Here is a 21054-nt window from a genome sequence, read left to right as displayed (position 1 = left end):
TCGCGCGAACGTCGCCCGATATGTGTGTGAGTGTGTTTCCCGTGCGAGAAAAGAAAAAGCCATTGCAAGGGCATAGCTAAAAATGCACTCGATCTGTGCAGTCCAAAATCTCCAAATCAGGCACAACTGCACCCACGTAAAGATCAGTTTATGGGGCACATGTATACGCATCGCTACCGGTACCATGCATGCGTACAGATCGTGGAAAGCCTGATGCACGATGACATGTCGCAATAGTACTGCATGCAGTGCAGTGCCGGTGATTTGAAGTGATGTAGCCTTCGCGGACCCAGTTCTCTACAACTGTACAAGGCAAGCTCTTGAAAAGCTGACAAACTCACAAAGTGTCATCACCATGATCACTGTTCATGCCATTTCGGCATTTGCTGACCACGTTGCAGCTTGGCACCTTCCACAGCTCAACCCAGCTTCCTGAATCACACGTTTGTTCTTGCCTAAACTGGTGATTTGAGGGTAGGTGGGATCACAGCTTGATCGAGCTTCTCCCTCTCCGCTTGAAGAATTTGGGGCGGCTTGCCCAAAGGTACTGAGAGTTTCGGCCAATGTCATGTAACTGTGAAGTATTGGGCGGAGAAAAACGAATTGAGGGACACCCGGTGAGAAAACTGTTCGCGGCAAGCTGCTTATTTGAGTAGACCATCAACCATGGTGAGTGCAATGCTTCTCCGCTCCGAATAATTCCGGAACATACACTTCACCTCGGATTTCTGGGTGTCATGCTTCTCCTCCAGTTCGGGTTTGTCAACAACGCTTTGGAGAACTTGGTGATTCGCACGTACGGCTTTGAAAAATGGAAGGAAGTTTTGTAAGTTGATTAGCTAGCTTGGCATTGGCACGATCTTTTGAAAATTTGACCAAGTGTGGTCGCGTATATACGAGTCGATCAACGTACGCCTTCAGTCCCACGCACGACCTGCGAGGCGGAGGGGGGCCTTTGGTTTAGCCAAAGCCAAGGCCACATGATCTCGTCCTTGTATGTTTGAAAGAAATGTTGGGGCGTTATCATGGTACACAACAAACGAAGGGCTTTGGGCTCACATCGACACATGCTGCGTCTTTCAAGTACCGTTTCCTGAGCAGAACGGCATGATGCCTATAGCTCATGTCCCAGTTTATCTCAACCATCACTAAACTAAAGGTGCCATTTGCACAGTCATGCCCCAGCGTCCAGCGTCCTCATGGTTGAGGGACTTGAGGTTTTTTTCTTCTTTATACACAATGGCAAGAGAGCTCTTGATATTGGCAGGGACACATAGCTACACAGCCCGATTGCATTTTGTGTGTGTTTGAATAACTAACTCACAGGGGCGTCGCACACGGTACGGTCACTACGGTATTGGCCGTACCACTATTTGCCCCATGTACCCCGTGGATCAATAAAATGCACTGATTTGGGCTCTAAATTCCAAAATTTTCGGCTCAGCCACCCCTCCCCCACGAGTAAATTGTACTTCAGATGGCGGACCGTACCACACTAAAATACCTTCCGACGCCCCTGTTACTCTTGTTTTCTCATGAAACCTTGCGATTCATCTCCTGTGTGGTGGCATTGTATTCACGTTTGAGTGGCTAGGCGTGTGCGCCTCTGACGTGAACTAATACTTCAATCTTCAGTCTTACGAATTATTTGCGATGTGCGCCACCTTTCTAATGAAGTGATCCCCACATGCACATATACATGGCTTTTTAGTCTGCTGTTCAGGGCCCCGCTTACACACCATGTTTGCACAAAGTCACTTATAGGGTGCCCCGGTGGCCTACATTCATGCAAGCCATGCAATTCTTCTCTATAAGGGCGACCACCACCAAAAGAGCTTTCGCCTCTATTTTCTGGATCGCCATGTGACAAAAGGAGCAAGGGCCTGAAACTAACTCCCAGCTCTCATCAAGCTGAACGATGCCAAAAGCGGAATCCACGAAAAGTAGCAGGGATGAAGCAGTTTTTTCACATCCGTCTCACTCCTGATGAAAGCACACAAACTCAATACCGCCCCCCTCCCTCCATATTGGCCTATATTCTCTGGCCACGGGAAGGTGAAATAAATAAATAAATAAAATAGGCTGCATGCACGTGCACGATGTCATACAGTACTGTTGGGCGCCGATGGACTGGGGGGTCAGGGTCCTAGCCTAGCCCGTTCTTATTTTTAGGGAACACAGCAGTTTCATTCTTATCGGATGGTACAGTCTTACAAAGTTACATGTACATTTATGCAGCGTCTGAGTGTACATTTATGCAGCGTCTGAGTGTACATTTATGCAGCGTCTGAGTGTACATTATAGTGTACATTTATGCAGCGTCTGAGTGTACATTATAGTGTACATTTATGCAGCGTCTGAGTGTACATTATACCGTATTTTTCGGAGTATAGTGCGCACCTTTGTATAATGCGCACCCCCAATCTTCATTGGGGGTGCGCACTTCAATCTTCATTGAAGTACATGCATTTCATATTCGGAGCATAGTGCGCACCTGCGATTTAGGGCCTAAAATAGCACATCTAAAGTGCGCACTATACTCCGGAAAATACGGTAGTGTACATTACGGTTTCCGTTCTTATCTGCAATACATCCAGCCTAGACTGTTCTTAAAAATTGGTGAAATTCTAGCCTGGCCGTTCTTCGGCGGTCCGTTCTTCGGTGCCCGGCAGTACTGTAGTCATGTCATCGGTACAAATTTCCTGTACGGCATGGCTGCTTTCAAGAGACTTTTGCCATAGGCTTGGTGTGCTGCTGCAGATTTGAAACAGTGCAGTGCCCATTTCGTCCTACAGGTTTTTTTGTAGTATGCACGTTGTACACACACACACATCATCATAGCGCACCTGGTCTACTATCAGCATTGTATGTACAGGGGCGTCGGAACCGGTGCGGCAGGTACGGCCAAAGCCGCACCAATAATGTCATCTTGGGATTTTTATGCAATGGAATACGGGCTTTTTGGGCCCAATTCCCCGTAAACTTTCCCGGGAGAAAGCCCCCTGGCCCCTCCATCCGTGCATGGCCGCACCAATGTCGAATACCTTCCGGCGCCCCTGGTGTAAGCTGCATATGGAAACAAGTAGGGTGTTTACCTGCCCTGCTCGCCATCCACTCTAGCCCTAACCAGGTCGCTGTAAGTCTGATCTAGTTCCCCGCGAGATCTGTCTGTGCGTATTTTCACTATCATTCTATTATTTATAAAGAACACAGCCCTACTGAAAAACATGTGGAGAACAACATAGAACAAGACAAGGGGGGGGGGGGGGGGTTGTGTATGCTGCAGATGCTCATCTTACCCCTGATCGTAGCTGGCTTGGTGTCCGGTGTTGCCTTGCGTAGCCTGCATGGGGCACGGGGGGGGGGGGGGGGGGGGGGGGGGCATGTGCACCCCCTGAAACTTTCCCTGTGTTCAGCATGCACATAATGACCATGAATGACATGCACCAGCCAGCCTACACATATGTAGCCGTGCACCCCTCCCCAAAAAGGGGGAACAGCTACGCCCCTGATGCCTGTGCCTGCGGCAAGCTGGGCAGGTGAGCTGTCGCTTACTACTGTTGCGGACATTGAAGTCCGCGGAGACGCCAAGCGGCCACGGGGCGCTTGCCTTGCAGCCGTGATCACTGCTGGTCCAGTTTTAAAGTGTTCAGTGTGCGTGTGCGCACTAGGCAAGTAAGGGTGCCGGCCCCGGTCATTGCACCTGATTTCGATGTCCACAACAGTAGATGGCGACCACGTTCAGTGCAGTGGTCCTGGGAATTGTGCTGGTGGTCACCGTACGGCCACGCTCCGACGCCTGCAAATAATTTACTATGATCATGATGCTGGGGAGGTCATGGAGGATGCTGTCAACACGCTGGATACATTCGGGCACGGACACCAGGTGATGGGCGAGGCCTGGCTGTGCTGTATGTGAGCCTTGTGTCTGTGTGCATGCGTGCTGGTGTACCGTGTACCGTGCACTGCGTTTGCAGATTAGAAGCCGGCGTGAGTCTGGACGAGCACCACTTCCTGAAGTCTCTGCTGTACGATGACTACGACACGTACGCGCTGGTGGAAGCCGCCTGCCACGTTCTCGGTACGTCTTCTACAGTGCATGCACAGTACTGGGAAAATAAATCCAACCTCATGAATAAAATAGCGCCGGGCACTACACATACTAGTCTGTGCACTCGATCGCGGCGCTACTTTTTTCATGAGGTTGGATTTCTCTGGCCAGCACTGTACTTTGGTGGCGGCGGTGCTGCTGGTGGTGGCGGCGGTGCTGCTGGTGGTGGCGGCGGTGCTGCTGGTGGTGGCGACGGTTGCTGCTGGTGGTGGTGGCGGTGCTGCTGGTGGTGGCGGCGGTGCTGCTGGTGGTGGCGGCGGTGCTGGTGGTGGCGGCGGTGCTGCTGGTGGTGGCGGCGGTGCTGCTGGTGGTGGCGGCGGTGCTGCTGGTGGTGGCGGCGGTGCTGCTGGTGGTGGCGGCGGTGCTGCTGGTGGCGGCGGCGGTGCTGCTGGTGGCGGCGGTGCTGCTGGTGGTGGCGGCGGTGCTGCTGGTGGTGGCGGCGGTGCTGGTGGTGGCGGCGGTGCTGCTGCTGGTGGTGGCGGCGGTGCTGCTGGTGGTGGCGGCGGTGCTGCTGGTGGTGGCGGCGGTGCTGCTGGTGGTGGCGGCGGCGGTGCTGCTGGTGGTGGCGGCGGTGCTGCTGGCTGTGGTAATTGTGGTGTTTCCTGTTTTCATGCTGTGAGAGTTTTCAACCCGGGTCGAGTTCAGCCCAGGCTGAGATTCAGTTTAATTTTTTAAAGCAGTTTTGCATACATGAAGAGGGCTGACCCAAGGAGATTCTGAATTTGCATACTACAGTATTCAATTTATGGAGTATTGCATGGTCGCGTGGCTACTTTGACGGGGGAATTTGTGTATGCAATGCTGTGGTATTCTGTTGCCAAGCACGCACTTCAGTGCTGCAGTAGTTGGTTTTTTTTTCAACCGTCCCCTACCAGTAGATGGAGAATTGAAATCAACCCTGTTCAAGCACAATGCATGAGGGAAACACTCCAGTCAATCCACGTGCTGTACATGTCAGGTTGAACCCTGGCTGACATCTGTCATGAAAACACAGCCGCACGCTTGAAGCCAATCATTGTGGTGTAGTTCCACAGCCAAGTCAACATGGGGAGAATTTGTATGCCCAGCGTCAAGAGTCCATAATCCCCCAAGAGTGCGCTACTTCACTGATCAGATCTGGGACGGCGAAATCCGTGTTGCACGTCATAGTGTGACATCATGAGTAGGGGAGGTGTGTCCGTGGTGGACCACGTCGACGGAATGACGCAAGTCCGACCCAAAAAATGGCGTATATCACGGATTACGCCGTCCCACAACCCCATCCTAGTTGCGCACTCTGGGGGATTATGGACTCTTGCCAGCGTTTTGCAAGGCACAAAGGAAAGAGCAACCAAACCAGCAGAAGCATGCCTGATATGTAGTGGTGAAACGAATATTCGAATATTCGAACATTCGTTCGGTTTGGCACATTCGAATATTCGTTAAGTCACATTCGAGTATTCGTTACGTCACTTCGAATGCAGTGCCTGTACATACATGGACGCCAAACACGGTACAGTGCAGTGCGTACAGCCTGCCTGTGACTTTGTACTGCATGCATGCACATGTATGTCCATACTGGACTGCCGATGTTGCACATAACATTTATGAACTTCGAAGTAGCCTTATGTGGCAGTATATTTTACGTGGCACTACCGTTTGTCATACCTAATAATATATTAGTATTGACAATATCCATCAAATGACTGAGAGGAGGGCATGTGATGTCATCTGTGTTACGAAAAGAATATTCGTTCATTCGTTCGTTAATCTGAAGAATATTCGACTAGTAGGTTTTGACATTCGTTTCACCACTACTGATATGTGATCATGCATGCGTCCATAAAAGGCCAATGCATGGCATATCCGTCGTACACCTAAACTGGGCACATGTTGGTAAATGATTATATATGGAATGAGTGTACAACTGCACAATAGAGCTGTTGCACATCCATCAGATGACCATACGGGACAGCCATGTTGCTTCCAAGTCCAACTCCACTCAACCTAGCTCTGCATCTACAGGTCACATGACATCGGCCATGTTGCTTCCACTGTCCGCATGCCATGATCACTTTCTACACGAATGTAATTAGTCACATGACTCAGATTTGAAACCACTCTATATACAACGGCATATCAGTTGCTGCACAAGCATGAAACTCTGATTTGCAACCAATTGCGAGTGGTCTTTCTTCCACGTGTGATATGCTCTGCACTACGCATCTCGACAACTATTTCAGCAACCGGTGCTAATTCTCTCTCCCAATACAAAAGTGGATGTCTATACAAATGTCCTGCCGCCGTGGTAACAGTACTACACACTGTACAATCAAATGTCCTGCCATGGTAACAGCACGATACACTGTACGATCAGTCATGTGACAGTTACACACAATAGAGTCACAAAGGAGTTTTTAGAGTTTGTCGCAACTCTTGAGTTCTTGCTAAATGCAATTATCAGGTGACTTGACATATTCAGTCGGACTTGGCCAGTATATTGACCGTACTTTGTTGATGGTTGGTAAGTACAGTCAACTTCGCTAATAACGACTGCGGATATAACGACAATTCGCGAATAACGACAGATTTTCTATGCCCAGAGCGAAGTCCCATCTAACTGTAATACAAATAATGAGACTTTGGGTATAAGGACACGTCGCGAATAAGGACACTTTTCCGATGCCCCGCCGAGTGTGGTTATACGTAAAGTTGACTGTATTGACTATACAGAATACATGTATTTACACTTCGTTCTACTCCTTGCCACTTGTAACAGATGTCAACTCCGAGGAACTCATGGAGAAATTCGGCGACCAGTTCTTCAAATGGTGCCAGGAGTCCGGATACGATCAGGTTGGTGATGCTCGACTGAGTATAGCATGCACTTCAAAAATGCATTTTGCGCACTGCGTGGCATGGCGTGGCATTGTTGAATTTTAGGTCGCATTTTATTTAAGGTAAAAATCACCTGTGCCGCAGTTACCGAAAATAAAACTCCACCGAAATTTTCCGGTTTACATTAACATAGCACTGGCGACGTTAGGATGTCTCACCGCTTGATGGTGTCTGTGTGTGTTTGCTGGCAGGTGTTGCTCCTGTTGGGCCGCACGCTGGGAGAGTTCCTGGCCAGCCTGGATGCGCTGCACGACCACCTGCAGCTCACGTACCCGGGCATGCAGGCGCCGTCGTTCCGCATCGCCAAGCACCCCACCGCCGCCAACGGCCTGTACCTGCACTACGACAGCGTGCGCGTCGGCCTGCAGCACATCGTGCGCGGCATCATCCTGACTGTGGCGCGCTCCATCTTCCACATGGAGGTAAGCTGGACAGCATGGCAAGTTGGCGGCCCCCGCTGTTGTTTCATACTATGCTAGTAAGCGGAAGCGGAAAGGTGGTTCTTGACCAGGGAGTAGTTGTACGACTCCTTGTTTTTGACCTGCCCGGTACGCGAACCCGTCTAAATTTTTTTGTACAGTAAAACTCACCAGATCCGGATGTCTACCAGGCACCTTACTGGCCCATCTAGAGTCCCAAAAACGGGCTTTTCAACGCAAAACGGCCCTGAAAACTATCGATTGGCATAAAAAAATATTTACGAGCATGCAGTATGCATTTATTGTTCTGAGTTACGGGCAGTGCTCGGACCCAACCTGCCCGGATCTGGGGAGTTCTCCCGTATATGTTCTGCTGCCACGGGACCTTGCTGCATGCATCCGTCATACACTGCTACCAAGAGTCCATAACCCCCAGAGTGTGCAACGCCACATAAATGTCTGTCACAGAGGCCGCGTGCACTGACGTCGACATTTTTCAGGCCCATCGTGGCACGTGATTGGTGCCTTTGCCGGGCTTTGGTCCCCCAGATTTTCAAAATACCTCAAAAAGAGGTCTAAAAAAGGTAGAATTTGGCAAAAAATTCCGGAAAATTTTCGAATTTGCGAAAATTCACGGGAAAACAGCAAAATTCGAAAAAATTCCAAAGATCCAAAAAACACCCCATTATTCAAAAAGATAATCTGGAAACCCCTACTGTCAAGACTCATTTTCAACATTCCGTCATTTTCATGTAGCTGCTGCGCGTGCAGGCCGCAACGTTCGCTACATGAAAATGACGTAATGTGCGAAAGCGAGTCGTGACAAGACCCTATCGCGCGTTGCACACTCTGGGGGTTATGGACTCTTGGCACTACTGATTCGTGCACAACTGCATGCATGCAGCCACGCGCCTGTATTGCAGCACACACCGTGCATCTACTGTGTCACTCGATGAAATCCAATCACGTGAGGAAATATCATGCCGGACGCTGTCCAGTCGCAGACCTGCGCATACCGGGCTGTGCACTGGTGCAGCGCGCAAACTCACTCACGCGATCAGATTTCATTGAGCAGCGCTTTAGATGTGTACACCCGCATGTAGCTTTCTCTGGGCTCAAATGCGGCTGGATGAGGTGAAACTATTATTCTTTCTCTGCTTTGCTTGAGTGCCGTTTGGTGCAGCTAGTGGGAACACTTCGCCTTTTTCCTGATTGATATGCCGCCTTTTTTTGGCATGGATTGTGTTGGTGATGGTGGTCTGTGTTCTCTCTCTCTTTCTCTCTCTCTCTCTCTCTCTCTCTCTCTCTCCCTCTCTCTCCCTCTCTCTCCCTCTCTCTCTCTCTCTCTCTCTCTCTCTCTCTCTCTCTCGCTCTCGCTCTCGCTCTCGCTCTCTCTCGCTCTCTCTGACTCTCACTCACTCTCTGACTCACTCTCTGACTCACTCACTCTCTCTCTCTCTCTCTCTCTCTCTCTCTCTCTCTCTCTCTCTCTCTCTCTCTCTCTCTCTCTCTCTCTCTCTGTGTATATTTTGCTGTGTTTTCATTCAAGGTTGATATAGAAATCGTGGAGACTTCCCAGAACAACCCAGCACGGTTCCATGCTATCTTCTCCATAATACCGCAAGAAGCTGATTCCGCTCGCCTTTGGCAGGAGCAATCTGCGCTTGCTCCTGCATCTTCTCTGAGCTCATCCGCTGGACCTGTATCCGTAAGTGTGATATTATGAGATTTTCTTCCTGCCCCCCCCCCCCCCCCCCCCCCCTCTCACACACACACTTTGTTCCTATATCTGCCACCATGCACATGATTGTGCGGGCGGAAAACTGAACACTGCTACTCCATTTATTTTCTTTTTATGTCTTTGCAGGAGAGGGATGACTTCATGTCGAAGGAGGCTTTCTGTCAGTTGTTCCCGTTTCATATCCTCTTCGACCGGGACCTAGTAATCAAGCAGTGTGGGCATTCATTTGCACGCTTGCTGCCGAAGTGTTTGGATAGCGAAAGCAAGCTATCCCTGCAGTCTGTGCTGATTCTGGAAAGGCCTCACACAACTCTGGCCTTTTCCAACATTCTGCAGCACCTCCACACCGTCTTCGTCATGAAGATGCGTAACTCTAAGACCGATTTCGTTGCTCCCAAATTCAAGGTATGAAGGTGGTGTGAGACTGAGTGCATGTACGCGCATGTGTCTGTGTCTGTGTGTGTGTGTGCGCGCGCGCGTGCGTACATTCCTGTGATTTTTAAAGCTAATACATGGTTTTGTTCAAGTTTCTCAAAGTCACTTCATGCCAGCGTTTCTTGTTCTCGTTCCTCTTGTCCTTTTTTCCTTCTGCTCTTGTTGATTTGAAAGCGTGTCCATTTTGTTGCCATCATTCCTTTTGTGCGCGTTTTGTTTTGTTTTTGTTTGCTTTCCACTGTCAGGGACAAATGATGTACCTGCCGCATATAGATTGTATAATATACGTCTGCTCACCGCGTGTTCACCGCCTCAAGGAGCTGGAGGAGCAAGGACTGTACTTGAGTGATATTCCAATGCATGACGCGACGCGAGAGATTGTGATGACGGCCGAGGCTTCGCACGTAAGTGATGGCGGTGGTGGGCGCCGCTCTTTGTCCGTTCGAGCGTGACGTGTGTGTGTGTGTGTGTGTGTGTGTGTGTGTGTGTGTGTGTGTGTGTGTGTGTGTGTGTGTGTGTGTGAATGTCCCACCGAGTGCCATGAGTGTGTGTGTGTGTGCGAATGGCCCATCGAGTGTGTGTGTGTGTGTGTGTCACTGTGTGTCACTGTGTGTCACTGTGTGGGTGTGGTTGTGTGGGTGTGAATGGCCCACCGAGTGCCATGTGTGTATGTGTGCGAATGGCCCATCGAGTGCCGGATGTGTGTGTGTGTGTGTGTGTGTGTGTGTGTGTGTGTGTGTGTGTGTGTGTGTGTCACTGTGTGGGTGTGGTTGTGGGTGGGTGAATGTCCCACCGAGTGCCATGTGTGTGTGTGTGCGAATGGCCCATCGAGTGCCGGATGTGTGTGTGTGTGGGTGTGTTACTGTGTGGGTGTGGTTGTGTGTGTGTGAATGGCCCACCGAGGGTAATTGAATTTGCTTTCACCATGAGTACTGCTTGCTGTGCATGTATTTACCGTATTTCCCCGTAAGTTAGTACGTACTAACTTTCGAACTTAGCAGCCACATGAGTACTACTTTTCGGGGGTGGTACTATCTTTCGGGGGGTACTTTTTTATCGGGGGTAAATGACACGCAGTGGGAAGCCTGTGCAACTCTAGTGTCCGTGCATATGATGGATGTACTGTACGGTGGCTGTACATGTAGGACGGGTACGAACTTACTATCTTTCGGGGGGGGGGGGGGGGGGCTGTCTTTCGGGGTGATAACCTCGGCAGTGGAAAGTGTATTTTTTATAGGGGGGTACTAAGTCATTGGGGAGAACTAACTTACGGGGAAATACGGTAGTGTTTTCCCTGGTTATGAGGCGTTTGATTGAGCGTCTGACCAACTAATGTTGATGTGTGGGTGTTTATGTTCGCGTGCCTTTGTTCTGTTTCCTGCCACCGCCACAGGCTCACTTAAACATGTTCCAGAAGCTGGAGGAGACCACTGATGAACTGCTGAGCAGCAAGAACGCACTGACGGTGGAGAAGTGCCGTACGGACGCCTTGTTGCACTCCATCCTGCCCAAGTCGGTTGCCAAGCAAATCCTGAGCAAGCGAGAGGTAGGAGCATGTGAAGTTTAGGGCTCACAGTACGTATGCTGATAGCCAGTGGACATCAGCGCCATTTTGATTTGGGGCACTCAAGTTCACGTGATCCTTTCGCGTGCGGAGCTGTATGCAGTTCTGTGCTGGCGTGTAGTCTCTGATGTGCAGGCTGCAGCATGATGGAGCTGCTGTTTTCTTGCTCTGTCGGCAAACAAAATTTCCGACAAGTAGCTAGAAGATGGCATATGGAGAAGCTTGGGAGGCCTTGATCTTGTCTGTAGTTTGGGAGATGGACATCGAACATTACAATGGTAGTTCTCCGTGACTTACCCTTGGTACTGAGCTGTGGCTAAGGTGAAGTGAGGGACGAACTACCCAAAAATATCGCAAGCCTACAAGCGCTTCGGGTCACTAATGCCCGGGAAGAAATTGATGAAGAGTACTAGTCTGCCACGACGATACTCCACAATAACCAGCTCACACTCGGCTCTACCCACACCTGACCATGGATTTGGAAGGCCCTAAGGAAAGGAGTTCGTTCCACTGCGCAGTGAAGGAAACGGCAGGTGAGTGAAGAGTTGTGCACGCCGTCGCGTAATCTTTGTAGTTCGAGCAAAGATCTGCGGCGCTTCTCACGACCCTAGGCAACCAGGCCACGAACAAGCCGTCCATCCACGATCAGGAAGTAGTTGCAAGGTCGTTTCCGGGAACGTTTGCAGAGCTGATTCCATGAAGAACAACATGAGCGCACAAAACAAATCACTCGAACACGGCGCTGATCGCCTTGCGAGATGACCAACACGTATTTTAGGTAAGTGAGCTTTTCTGGAATGCAAAGCGATGTTTTCCGCACGCAAGGTACAGGAAATCTGTGGTGGTACATGGTATGCGTGACAAGGTTGCGCATCATCATTATTTTTTTCTTGAGTTGCCGTTTTCTGTCATGTCAGCTTGCGCACGGTCTTCTTCTTGACCTTGCGCGCTTCAAAATGTAAGAACTGCACAATGGTTGCTCCGATTTTGACGATCTATGGCTCAAAATTTTCTTGAGGGACCTGGCCAGAGGATTACCGAGCCATATTTTTGGTTTTCACGGAGCTTGTGTCATCGATTCCCACAGATGTTTGTCCCATCGAGGGACGAAAATCCACAAAATCCCGTTCGTGGGTCTCAGAGCACGGATTTGAAAAAATCGTTCGGTAATCCTGTAGTCCTTCAGCCAAGGAATCCTCCCTGAAAATGTCATGGCTCTCCGGCAAGTCGATCTTTAGAACGAATCGATAGAAGATTAAAAAAATATTCAAAATTCCAAGCCCGGTGATTGGCTGAAACACGGTTTTCACTGATCACGCCAGCACCTCGTGGAACAAAATGGCGCTGATGTTGAATGTACGCAACTGTGAGCCCTAAAGTTGGAGAATACAGCGAAACCTGTCTAAGGCGACCGCTCAGGGGGCCTTCAAAATGTAGTCGTGTAGGCGGTCTTCTTATCCTGGATCATTTGGCTGGATACAACACCCCTTGGTCCTGGTTGTAGTGGTCCTCTGGAACAGGTGGTTTCCTTATCCGAGTGGTCGCCTTGACAGGTCTTATTGTAGTGTTTTGTGTATACAGTTTTTACTGCAGCCATCAGCAAGAAGTGTGATTTATAGACCAACCGGTGTATGCTGAATTCCCATCGGGATCGGACACGATAATTTCCTCTCTTTTTTTGTGTATGCTGAGTGTTGGTGATCTTTTCTTTTTGGCAGGTCGTACCAGAAGTGTATGGCGCGGTGACGATTCTCTTCAGCGATATCTGCGGCTTCACCAGCATATGCGGCCAGAGCAGCCCGATCGAGGTCATCGGCATGCTCAACGAGCTCTACACGCTCTTCGACTATCTCACAACTGTCAATGACGTGTACAAGGTGAGCTAGATGACTCGTGTATGTGCATTGCATGGCCATATCGCCGTTATCATCTGTCAAGTCAAATAAGGATATGATACTGCAACAAATATTCGGCGCATATTTTATTTTCGGCTATTTTCGGCCTAATCATATTTGGCCGAAAAATTTGTTGCTGCCGAAATTTTGTTTTGCAAGGTTGCAGCAGTACAGGCCGAAAATTTGTTGCAGCCGAAATGTGTTCTAGGCCACACCGTTTTTTATCTATGTTTCGTGTCCCCCGCGCGCGTGTATTTGGCATCATTTGTTCAATTTGTCGCATGATTGTACTTAGCTCACATGTAGCTGTGTGTGTAAGCTGGGCCGCAAGTCACGCAATCATCATGCCACCTGTGTTTGGACCACAAGCATGCTGATAATGCTGACAGAGTTTGGCCAGTTGTTACCAATCAGTAGAGATTGCATTGTGCAATAAACTTAGTCTTTGCGACATTCATTGTATTGAAATTACACTCATGTATTCGTGTATGCATGTGTGAATGAATATACATGAACCGACTCAGTGCCGGGTCTTTTTTTAGCTCCATTGTCCACAAATGCAATGCACGTACACTGTTTTCTTTTGGATGGCTTTTTTTATTTTTTTTCGCCCTCCCTCATTGATTTCATCGAATAAGGTGACGCGAAACATTTTTTTTTAAACGGTGTGGCCTTAGGCATTTAGCCCTGGGAGGCTGAACTCTGAATGGGCCGAAAATTTGTGACTTACAGTAGCCTAACATAAATAATGAATAATTCACGGTTCTCTTGAGACTCAGTTACACTTGGGTTTTCCCCATCTGAAATGATAGACTCGGATGGAGAGCCAAGGATTAATTTATAGCAAGGAAAAGTACTAAAGAACTACAAGTTACGCTATACTGTCCACTAACACCACCAGTTACTTGATGATCAGCTCATGCGATAACGCTGCACGACACCGGCCGACGGTACTGACGTTCTGATGTGAAGCGAAACATTGAAGTGCTTCTGCTCTTGTAGCAGTTGAGCACTCTCGTGTGGGGTAGTGCCTTTGCTGTTTGCATTATGCAGAGCTCCCTGACTTGTCAGTTTGAGCACTCTGGCAAGGTACGTTCGGGCCTGGTTTAAATATGGCTTTGGAAAATTTATTATTTTAGTTTATTTTCCATTGCTACCGGGTTCGGCCCCATTTTCTCTGTGCTGCGCTGATGATTCCACAAAGGACGAAACAGTTCTGCCCGCAGATTGAAAAGTGCTTCTCTATGTACATTGGTTGTTATTGGTTTTTCCACATGGCCTTTTCTCTGTTGCCTAGGTTGAGACGATCGGAGACGCCTATATGGTGGTTGGTGGTTTGCCGGAGAAATGTGATGATCACGCGTCACGCATTGCCAACTTTGCCATGGACATGCGCCACGCTTGCAGCAAGGTCATGCGCCCAGACAAGCCGGACCAGCCGATCGAGGTAAGCAGCGCACGGCCGGTGTGTGTGTGTAGCCACAGCATTTCCCTCACTGGGGGGCAGGGGCAACTGCAGTTGGATCCCAGGACGGATACCCTGATGCCGTCAATCCTTTTTCTGCACCTCGTCCTCACCCACTTACTGAGGTATGGTGAGCCCGTAAGTGGGATCATTTGCAAGTCCACCCATAGTTTGGGGATTTCAGGGGGGTGTCGGCCGTTGGGCGGTTCAATAGCCAATTGAGTCCTCTTTCCAAGATTCCTTTTGAGTTGCTCTCTCCTCTCTCCCGGGGAGACCCACGTGACCAATGTTGGCAGTGAGCAAGTACAGTACAGTGCAGTGCATTGCAGTACAGTGCAGTGCAGTGCAGTGCAGTGCAGTGCAGTGCAGTGCAGTACAGTGCAGTACAGTGCAGTGCAGTACAGTACAGTACAGTACAGTGCAGTACAGTACAGTACAGTGCAGTACAGTCAGGGCTCACCACGACCATACAAAATTCAAAAAGCGTCGACCACCATTTTGAACCATGGCGATTGCCGCGCAGGCCAGCGTTGGTGCAGTCATAGCGGCTACGCACCCGAGTTCGTGGTGATCAATGTACAGGGATGTACAGTAGAGTTGTAAAATACCAGTATTTTACGACTCCCTGGTCCTGTCTGTGCAGCGAAGGGCCAGTGCCGAAGAGAATCTTGTTGTTTGATGCCGGGAAAGACACGAGGAGAAGACGTCCTTTCCGAGCCATCTTGGTCATTTTTCTCCATCCACTGGTGCATGCCTACCAAGATATGTCCGTGAGATACTGGAGTCCTGGCATCTACACGATTTTGCCGCTCCTAGCTAACCAATGTTGTCAGTAGAACTCAGCGTTTCCTGATCACGGCTCGGCAAACTCTTTTCTGTTTGACCTCGCTGTTTTCACCCTGCGAGTGTGGAGTTTCCTGGCCACTATTGAATTCCTTAGTCATGACCATGATGACAAGTGACTGGTATGATCCCTGACTGGCCTGAGTCCTTAGCTTGAGTCAACACGAAGGTAAACTCTTCACTTGGAACCCTTGCTGTCTCCTCGGTCCTTTCTTGTTGCACTTGCAGATATGCGCACGGCTGCCTGGTTTTGTTGGTGCGCGCGGCCGACCTTGATGTCTTCAAAAAAGTGCGTCAGCGGTTCTACTTGGCCGATTCTCACCGTCGATAGCTCATTTTCAAGGTCTTGGAATTCTCTATCGGTTTACCGTCTCCGATTTTTATATTTTGTCTTCATTCACTTGTTCGCACGTCTTCAAGTTTGAGTGATTTCACCATCCGATCTCAGGCAAACGAAGGCCAAATCGAAAAATTCGAGACGGTAACCCTCCAAAGACACGCCTTCTGAACACGAATCCACAATGGCCTAATGTCTAATACCAACGAGTACAGCCAAGTTAAGCTCAGAAAACACCCCACAATTGCAAGAAACGGCCCGTTTTGCCGTGCGCTGATTGGTCAAATCCAAATGACCGTTATTGACGCTTTGTATGGTCGTGGTGAGCCCCGACAGTGCAGTGCAGTACAGTGCAGTGCAGTGCAGTACAGTACAGTGCAGTGCAGTACAGTGCAGTACAGTACAGTGCAGTGCAGTGCAGTGCAGTGCAGTGCAGTACAGTGCAGTGCAGTACAGTGCAGTGCAGTGCAGTGCAGTACAGTACAGTACAGTGCAGTGCAGTACAGTGCAGTGCAGTGCAGTGCAGTGCAGTACAGTGCAGTACAGTACAGTGCAGTGCAGTGCACTCCTGTTGTGCTGGCAGTCAACGACTGTCAGTTGCGTGACTGAGACTCTTGCGGAGTAGCCGTGTCTAGCCACACTTTTATTATCCGATGATCTTGTTTTGTTTGCTATGATTCCGTGATTTTCTGTTGGTTGCTTTTCTGCTGTGCGAATAAATGCAGTGTCGACACTACTGTAAAAAAAAAAAAAAAATTGCAGTACAGTGCAGTGCAGTGCAGTGCAGTGCAGTGCAGTACAGTGCAGTACAGTACAGTACAGTACAGTGCAGTGCAGTGCATTGCAGTGCAGTACAGTTTGTACGTGTGAGTATGCGCATGCCACCAAGTACATGGTAGAATGGAGTGTGCAATGCACTGTGGTTGAGTGCCATTCTACCTTACAGTAAGAGTATTCTATTATACTAAGCATGAAATAGCACATTCAGGTTCCGTGCTCAGGGTAACCAGCAAGTACATGTACACAGCCTGATTTCGGCTTTATCAGTTATGCCATTTGAAGTCCTCTCACTTGCTTGTGTGTGTGTGGTGTACTTGCTGCTCTAGATCCGCATTGGCTTCCACTCAGGCGAGGTGATGGCGGGTGTGGTGGGTACCAAGACACCGCGCTATTGCCTGTTCGGCGACTGCGTCAACATCGCCAGCCGCACCGAATCCAATGGCATCGCTGGTCGCATCAACCTGAGCAACGATGCCTATGAGTAAGATTCATTGATTGATTGATTTTTATAGTAAAGAAAAAAGGACCAAGAAACTACAAGTTACGCTATAATGTTCACTAACACCGCCAGTTACTAAACAATCAGCTCATGCGCTTTACTATAAATTTATCCTTGGCTCTCCATCCGAGTCCATTGATTGGTTTTTATTGAAGGATAGAACAAAGGCTGCGGGAGCCTATGGAGGGGCTCGCATGTGGAAGGAAAGATGAGGAAGAGAGGAAAGGGGAACCAGTGCAACGTATGGCTTGGTTAAGTTAACCAATACCGTATCAATGCGGTGAAGGTTGTCCTTTGCCGCTGATTTTGGGACGGGCTGGAGAATGCTATTGTGTTTTTGAACTTTTTAATGATGGGGATGCATACTCCAATAAGTCATGTACAACAATGCTGCTCAATGAAACCCGATCGCGCGAATCAAGGTTGCGCCCTGCACCAGTTCACATCCCGGTGCTCGCAGGTCTAGGCCTGCATGGCGCCCGACGAGGCAATATTCACTGGCTTGATCGGATTCCATTGAGCTGCTCTGTACTTTCGTACTCATTCTTGTACTGCTTGCAGTAAAACTTGTCAAGGCGACCACCTGTCCTGGAAGACCACTGAAACCAGCCATTCCCAGTCAAATGACCCTGGATAAGGAGACCACCTGGTTACAGAGACCCACGTTTTGAAAATCCCTTGAGCGGTCGCCTTAGCCAGATTTCCCTGTATTTCACTGGCCCTGCTGCTGCCAATCTTGCTGTCGTCTTTCATCTTGCTTGCTTCCGTCTGCGTGCGTAGGAACCTGGACACGAGCAAGTACATCTTGGAGGATCGCGGCGACGTGGCGTTCAAGGGCCGCGCCGACAATATGCACTGCTGGTTCCTGAACGGACACGCGTCCCGCGAACCCACCGAGGTTACGCTGAACGAGGCACGCGAGGTCAGCACCTTCCTGGACGCCATGGCGGAGAGTGAGAAACTTAATAGCCTTCCCTTGTCGCCGTACAACAGCAAGGACCCCACGCCGAAGAACAGCCTCACCGACCGCAACAACATCAGGCTCTCGCGGGTCGGCGATGGTACCGAACCTTCTGCTGCTGCCCTGCCGCGCCTGCGCAAGAGCTCCGTGCACAGTGCACCGTCGCGGGAGGCCCTGAATGAAGCAGCAGACACCGTTGCGGACGGCGGCATAAGTGTAAGTGATGTGCGAACGCGTGATGCAATGCTCTGTCACTTCTACGCCCTTCTGCCCTCTCTCTCTCTCTCTCTCTCGCTATCTCTATTTTCTGTCCCCCACCTCTCGCTCTCTCTATCTCTCTCGCTCTCTCTCTCCCAGCGGTCACAATCGCGTTTAACTTACTGTGCTGCTCAATGAAATCCGATCGACTGAAATGGGGTCGCGCCGGGCACTATGCAGTCCCAGACCTGCAAACACTGAGCTGTGCACCGGTGCATGGTACTAACTCATTCATGAGATCGGACTTCATCGAGCGACACTGTACATCAGAACCAGAGTATGCACACTACGGTACCTGCCTGAAAAAACGCGAGCCAGGGACCCTCAAGACAATTCTCCTTTGGTGTTTCCGTTTATCCGTGTGCCCCCGCGTTTGACTGTTCGTGTTCCTCTGCAGCCAATGTTGCGTCGTAGCCAGACGACGACGGAGCTGCTAGCCGGCAGGGCCACTGGCGGGCGCGTCTCCACCGGCTGCCCGATCATGTCGGCAAGCCAATACAATGGCGACGATTCACCGTCCATCCGCCGCATGCCCCGCCGCTCGTCGATGGCCTCGTTCGGGCCGCGCAGCACCAGCGAGCCCATGCGCCCCGCACTGAGCGACCTGGACCCGGAGGTGCTGGAGCGGCACGGCATCACCGCGCCCTCCTCGATGTCCACGGCCCGGTCGAGCCGCGCCGAGCGCATGGTTGCCGTCGGCAACAATGCGGGCAGCGGCCAATCGTCCTGCAAGTCGTCCGCGTCGTCCACGTTATCGACGGCAACGCCAGTGCCTGCAGCGCCGCCGTCATCGTCGTCGTCTGGTTGGCTTCGGTTGTATGCTGCTGGCAGCACCGTCACCTGCGTTGGCCTGCTGTCTCTTCTCCTGTACCAGAAATTCAACAAGTAAGGCATTGCCTTTCAAGGTCAATACAGATAGTGAACGCAGTGCTGCCTGATCTCTCCGATGCCAACATGCAAGGCATTGCCTCAAGATCAATACAGATAGTGAACGCAGTGCTGCCTGATCTCTCCAACACTATTGAATGAAATAATAATTATGATGAACGTGAACTTGTAATGTTGCTGATGCTGATATGTTCAGGACATGCATTGTCCCAACACAGCCTTTCCCAGCAATCGGCGGTAGCAAAGAAGCCGCCTCGGACTGGACTACCCAACGAATGAAGCTTGCTTCAATGAGATTTCCTAGCATCTCTGTCTCTCGGAGTATGCAACGTGTTTGTTCCATGTGTTTTGCCCTGCCTAGTATGTACTTCGTTGCCGTGTTTTCTTTCTTGCCTTTCGTACCGGTCCTGCTTAGTTTAAGCCAGAGTGACCGTGTGTTCCGTATGGCTGGTCTGTTGACTTTCAGTGTCGTTTTTCGTCAGAAGATATTTAGAAGCAAGACTTGCTGTGTCAGAGTTCATATTCTTGCTCTCTTTTAACGCTAGGCTGTCCTGCCTTCTATGGACTTTTCTATTTACTTACCTACCAGTTTTTTCTCTTTTTTCCTATTCTCCTACTGCTAGAGGCCGCTCTCTGTGTGCCCACTTTTCTAGTCACCATGTCTGTCTTCTCTTTGGCTGCTGCTGCTGCTGCTCTGTACTAGCACCTCGGCTGGCGTTCTTGCCCGCCCGACTACGGTGTACGCATATTTACTTTCCTACTCGCAGCGTCTGCGTTGAACGCATGTTTGACTGCAAGCTATTGTATTGTCAGAGCATAGTACTTATATTCTACGAAGTATTTTTCTAACGCAGAGACCCTATTTTTTGTTTGTTTGATATTCTTTGTATGCTGGCGCTTTGAAACTTTAACTTTGAATCTACTCATTCTTTGAATCTGCAGTGGACATAAATTATGCTTTTTTAGGCTGCAGAGTAGATCTGCTACATCTCATTCTCCTGGGTGGTCACCAAGGCAACAGCCACTGCATGTCAGAGTATACGTATACGTGATGTGTGTGTCAAAATAGAAAAGAAAGAAAGAATGCTGCATGTAGTGTAGTCCAGGGAGTCGTAAAATACCGGTATTTTACGACTCCCTGGCATGGTGTAGTCCCCGTACAAGTAACTTAGTTGCAATGTCTAACATCAAAAGTACATACCCTCTTGCCAACATTCAAATTTCAATCACATGATGTAGTTGTGTCGCTATCATCGCTTCTGCGGTGAGCAGGTGTCGTGTGAGTGTAAAGTGTGTCGTGGTGATACGTGTGCAGGTACTGCTGTCACTGAACACTTTGTATTGTGCCTGGGAAATTCTCAATTCTGCATACATGGTCACATCATGATCATGACTGCCCTTGCTAATCAGCGAACCGCTTGTGCACTCCTGTCTACTCTGGCAACCCAAGTACAGTTGGCTTTCTTCGCGAGAGAGAAAATCTTCTTCAGAGTCTTGTACGGGCAGAACTCAAAACAATGTTGCCCAACCCAAGTACAGTTTGTTCCTTATTGTACATAATATTATTATATAATAATAATAATAACTCAATCTGCGGACAGCATGCTGTTTCGTTCTTTTTGAACTCATCAGCGCAGCACAGAGGAAATGAGGCCGAACCTGATAGCAATGGAAATAAAAATTTCCAATCAGGTTCGAACGTACCTTGCCAGAGTGCTCAAACTCACAAGTCAGTGAGCTCTGCATAACGCAAACAGCAAAGGCACTACCCCACGCAAGAGTGCTCAACTGCTACAAGAGCAGGAGCGAAATACTCAATCTGCGGACAGCATGCTGTTTCGTTCTTTTTGAACTCATCAGCGCAGCACAGAGGAAATGAGGCCGAACCTGATAGCAATGGAAATAAAAATTTCCAATCAGGTTCGAACGTACCTTGCCAGAGTGCTCAAACTGACAAGTCAGTGAGCTCTGCATAACGCAA

General features: G+C 49.6%; 1 protein-coding gene across 1 annotated transcript; it reads left to right on the top strand.

The window, feature by feature from the left end:
- Positions 1-378: 378 nt before the first annotated feature.
- On the top strand, positions 379-20008 carry LOC135812716 (guanylate cyclase soluble subunit beta-1-like). Its single transcript, XM_065325982.1, has 14 exons — positions 379-669; positions 753-826; positions 3978-4081; positions 6870-6946; positions 7180-7410; positions 8957-9115; positions 9275-9553; positions 9829-9987; positions 10977-11129; positions 12866-13024; positions 14340-14489; positions 16794-16948; positions 17747-18143; positions 18583-20008. Exons 1-14 carry the CDS (start codon positions 667-669, stop codon positions 19072-19074), a joined length of 2592 nt encoding a protein of 863 aa, XP_065182054.1. The 5' UTR covers positions 379-666; the 3' UTR covers positions 19075-20008.
- Positions 20009-21054: the final 1046 nt, after the last annotated feature.

The sequence above is a fragment of the Sycon ciliatum genome, chromosome 1 (genome assembly GCF_964019385.1).
Source record: "Sycon ciliatum chromosome 1, ocSycCili1.1, whole genome shotgun sequence".
Classification (NCBI taxonomy): Eukaryota; Metazoa; Porifera; class Calcarea; order Leucosolenida; family Sycettidae; genus Sycon; species Sycon ciliatum.
This window is presented reverse-complemented; position numbering and strand designations above follow the sequence as displayed.

Excerpts from the sequence above, each read along its gene's own strand:
- LOC135812716 (XM_065325982.1), top strand. Across the intron at positions 13,025-14,339 it reads CTGTCAATGACGTGTACAAG|GTTGAGACGATCGGAGACGC; the intron begins GTGAGCTAGATG and ends TCTGTTGCCTAG. Across the intron at positions 14,490-16,793 it reads AGCCGGACCAGCCGATCGAG|ATCCGCATTGGCTTCCACTC; the intron begins GTAAGCAGCGCA and ends TTGCTGCTCTAG.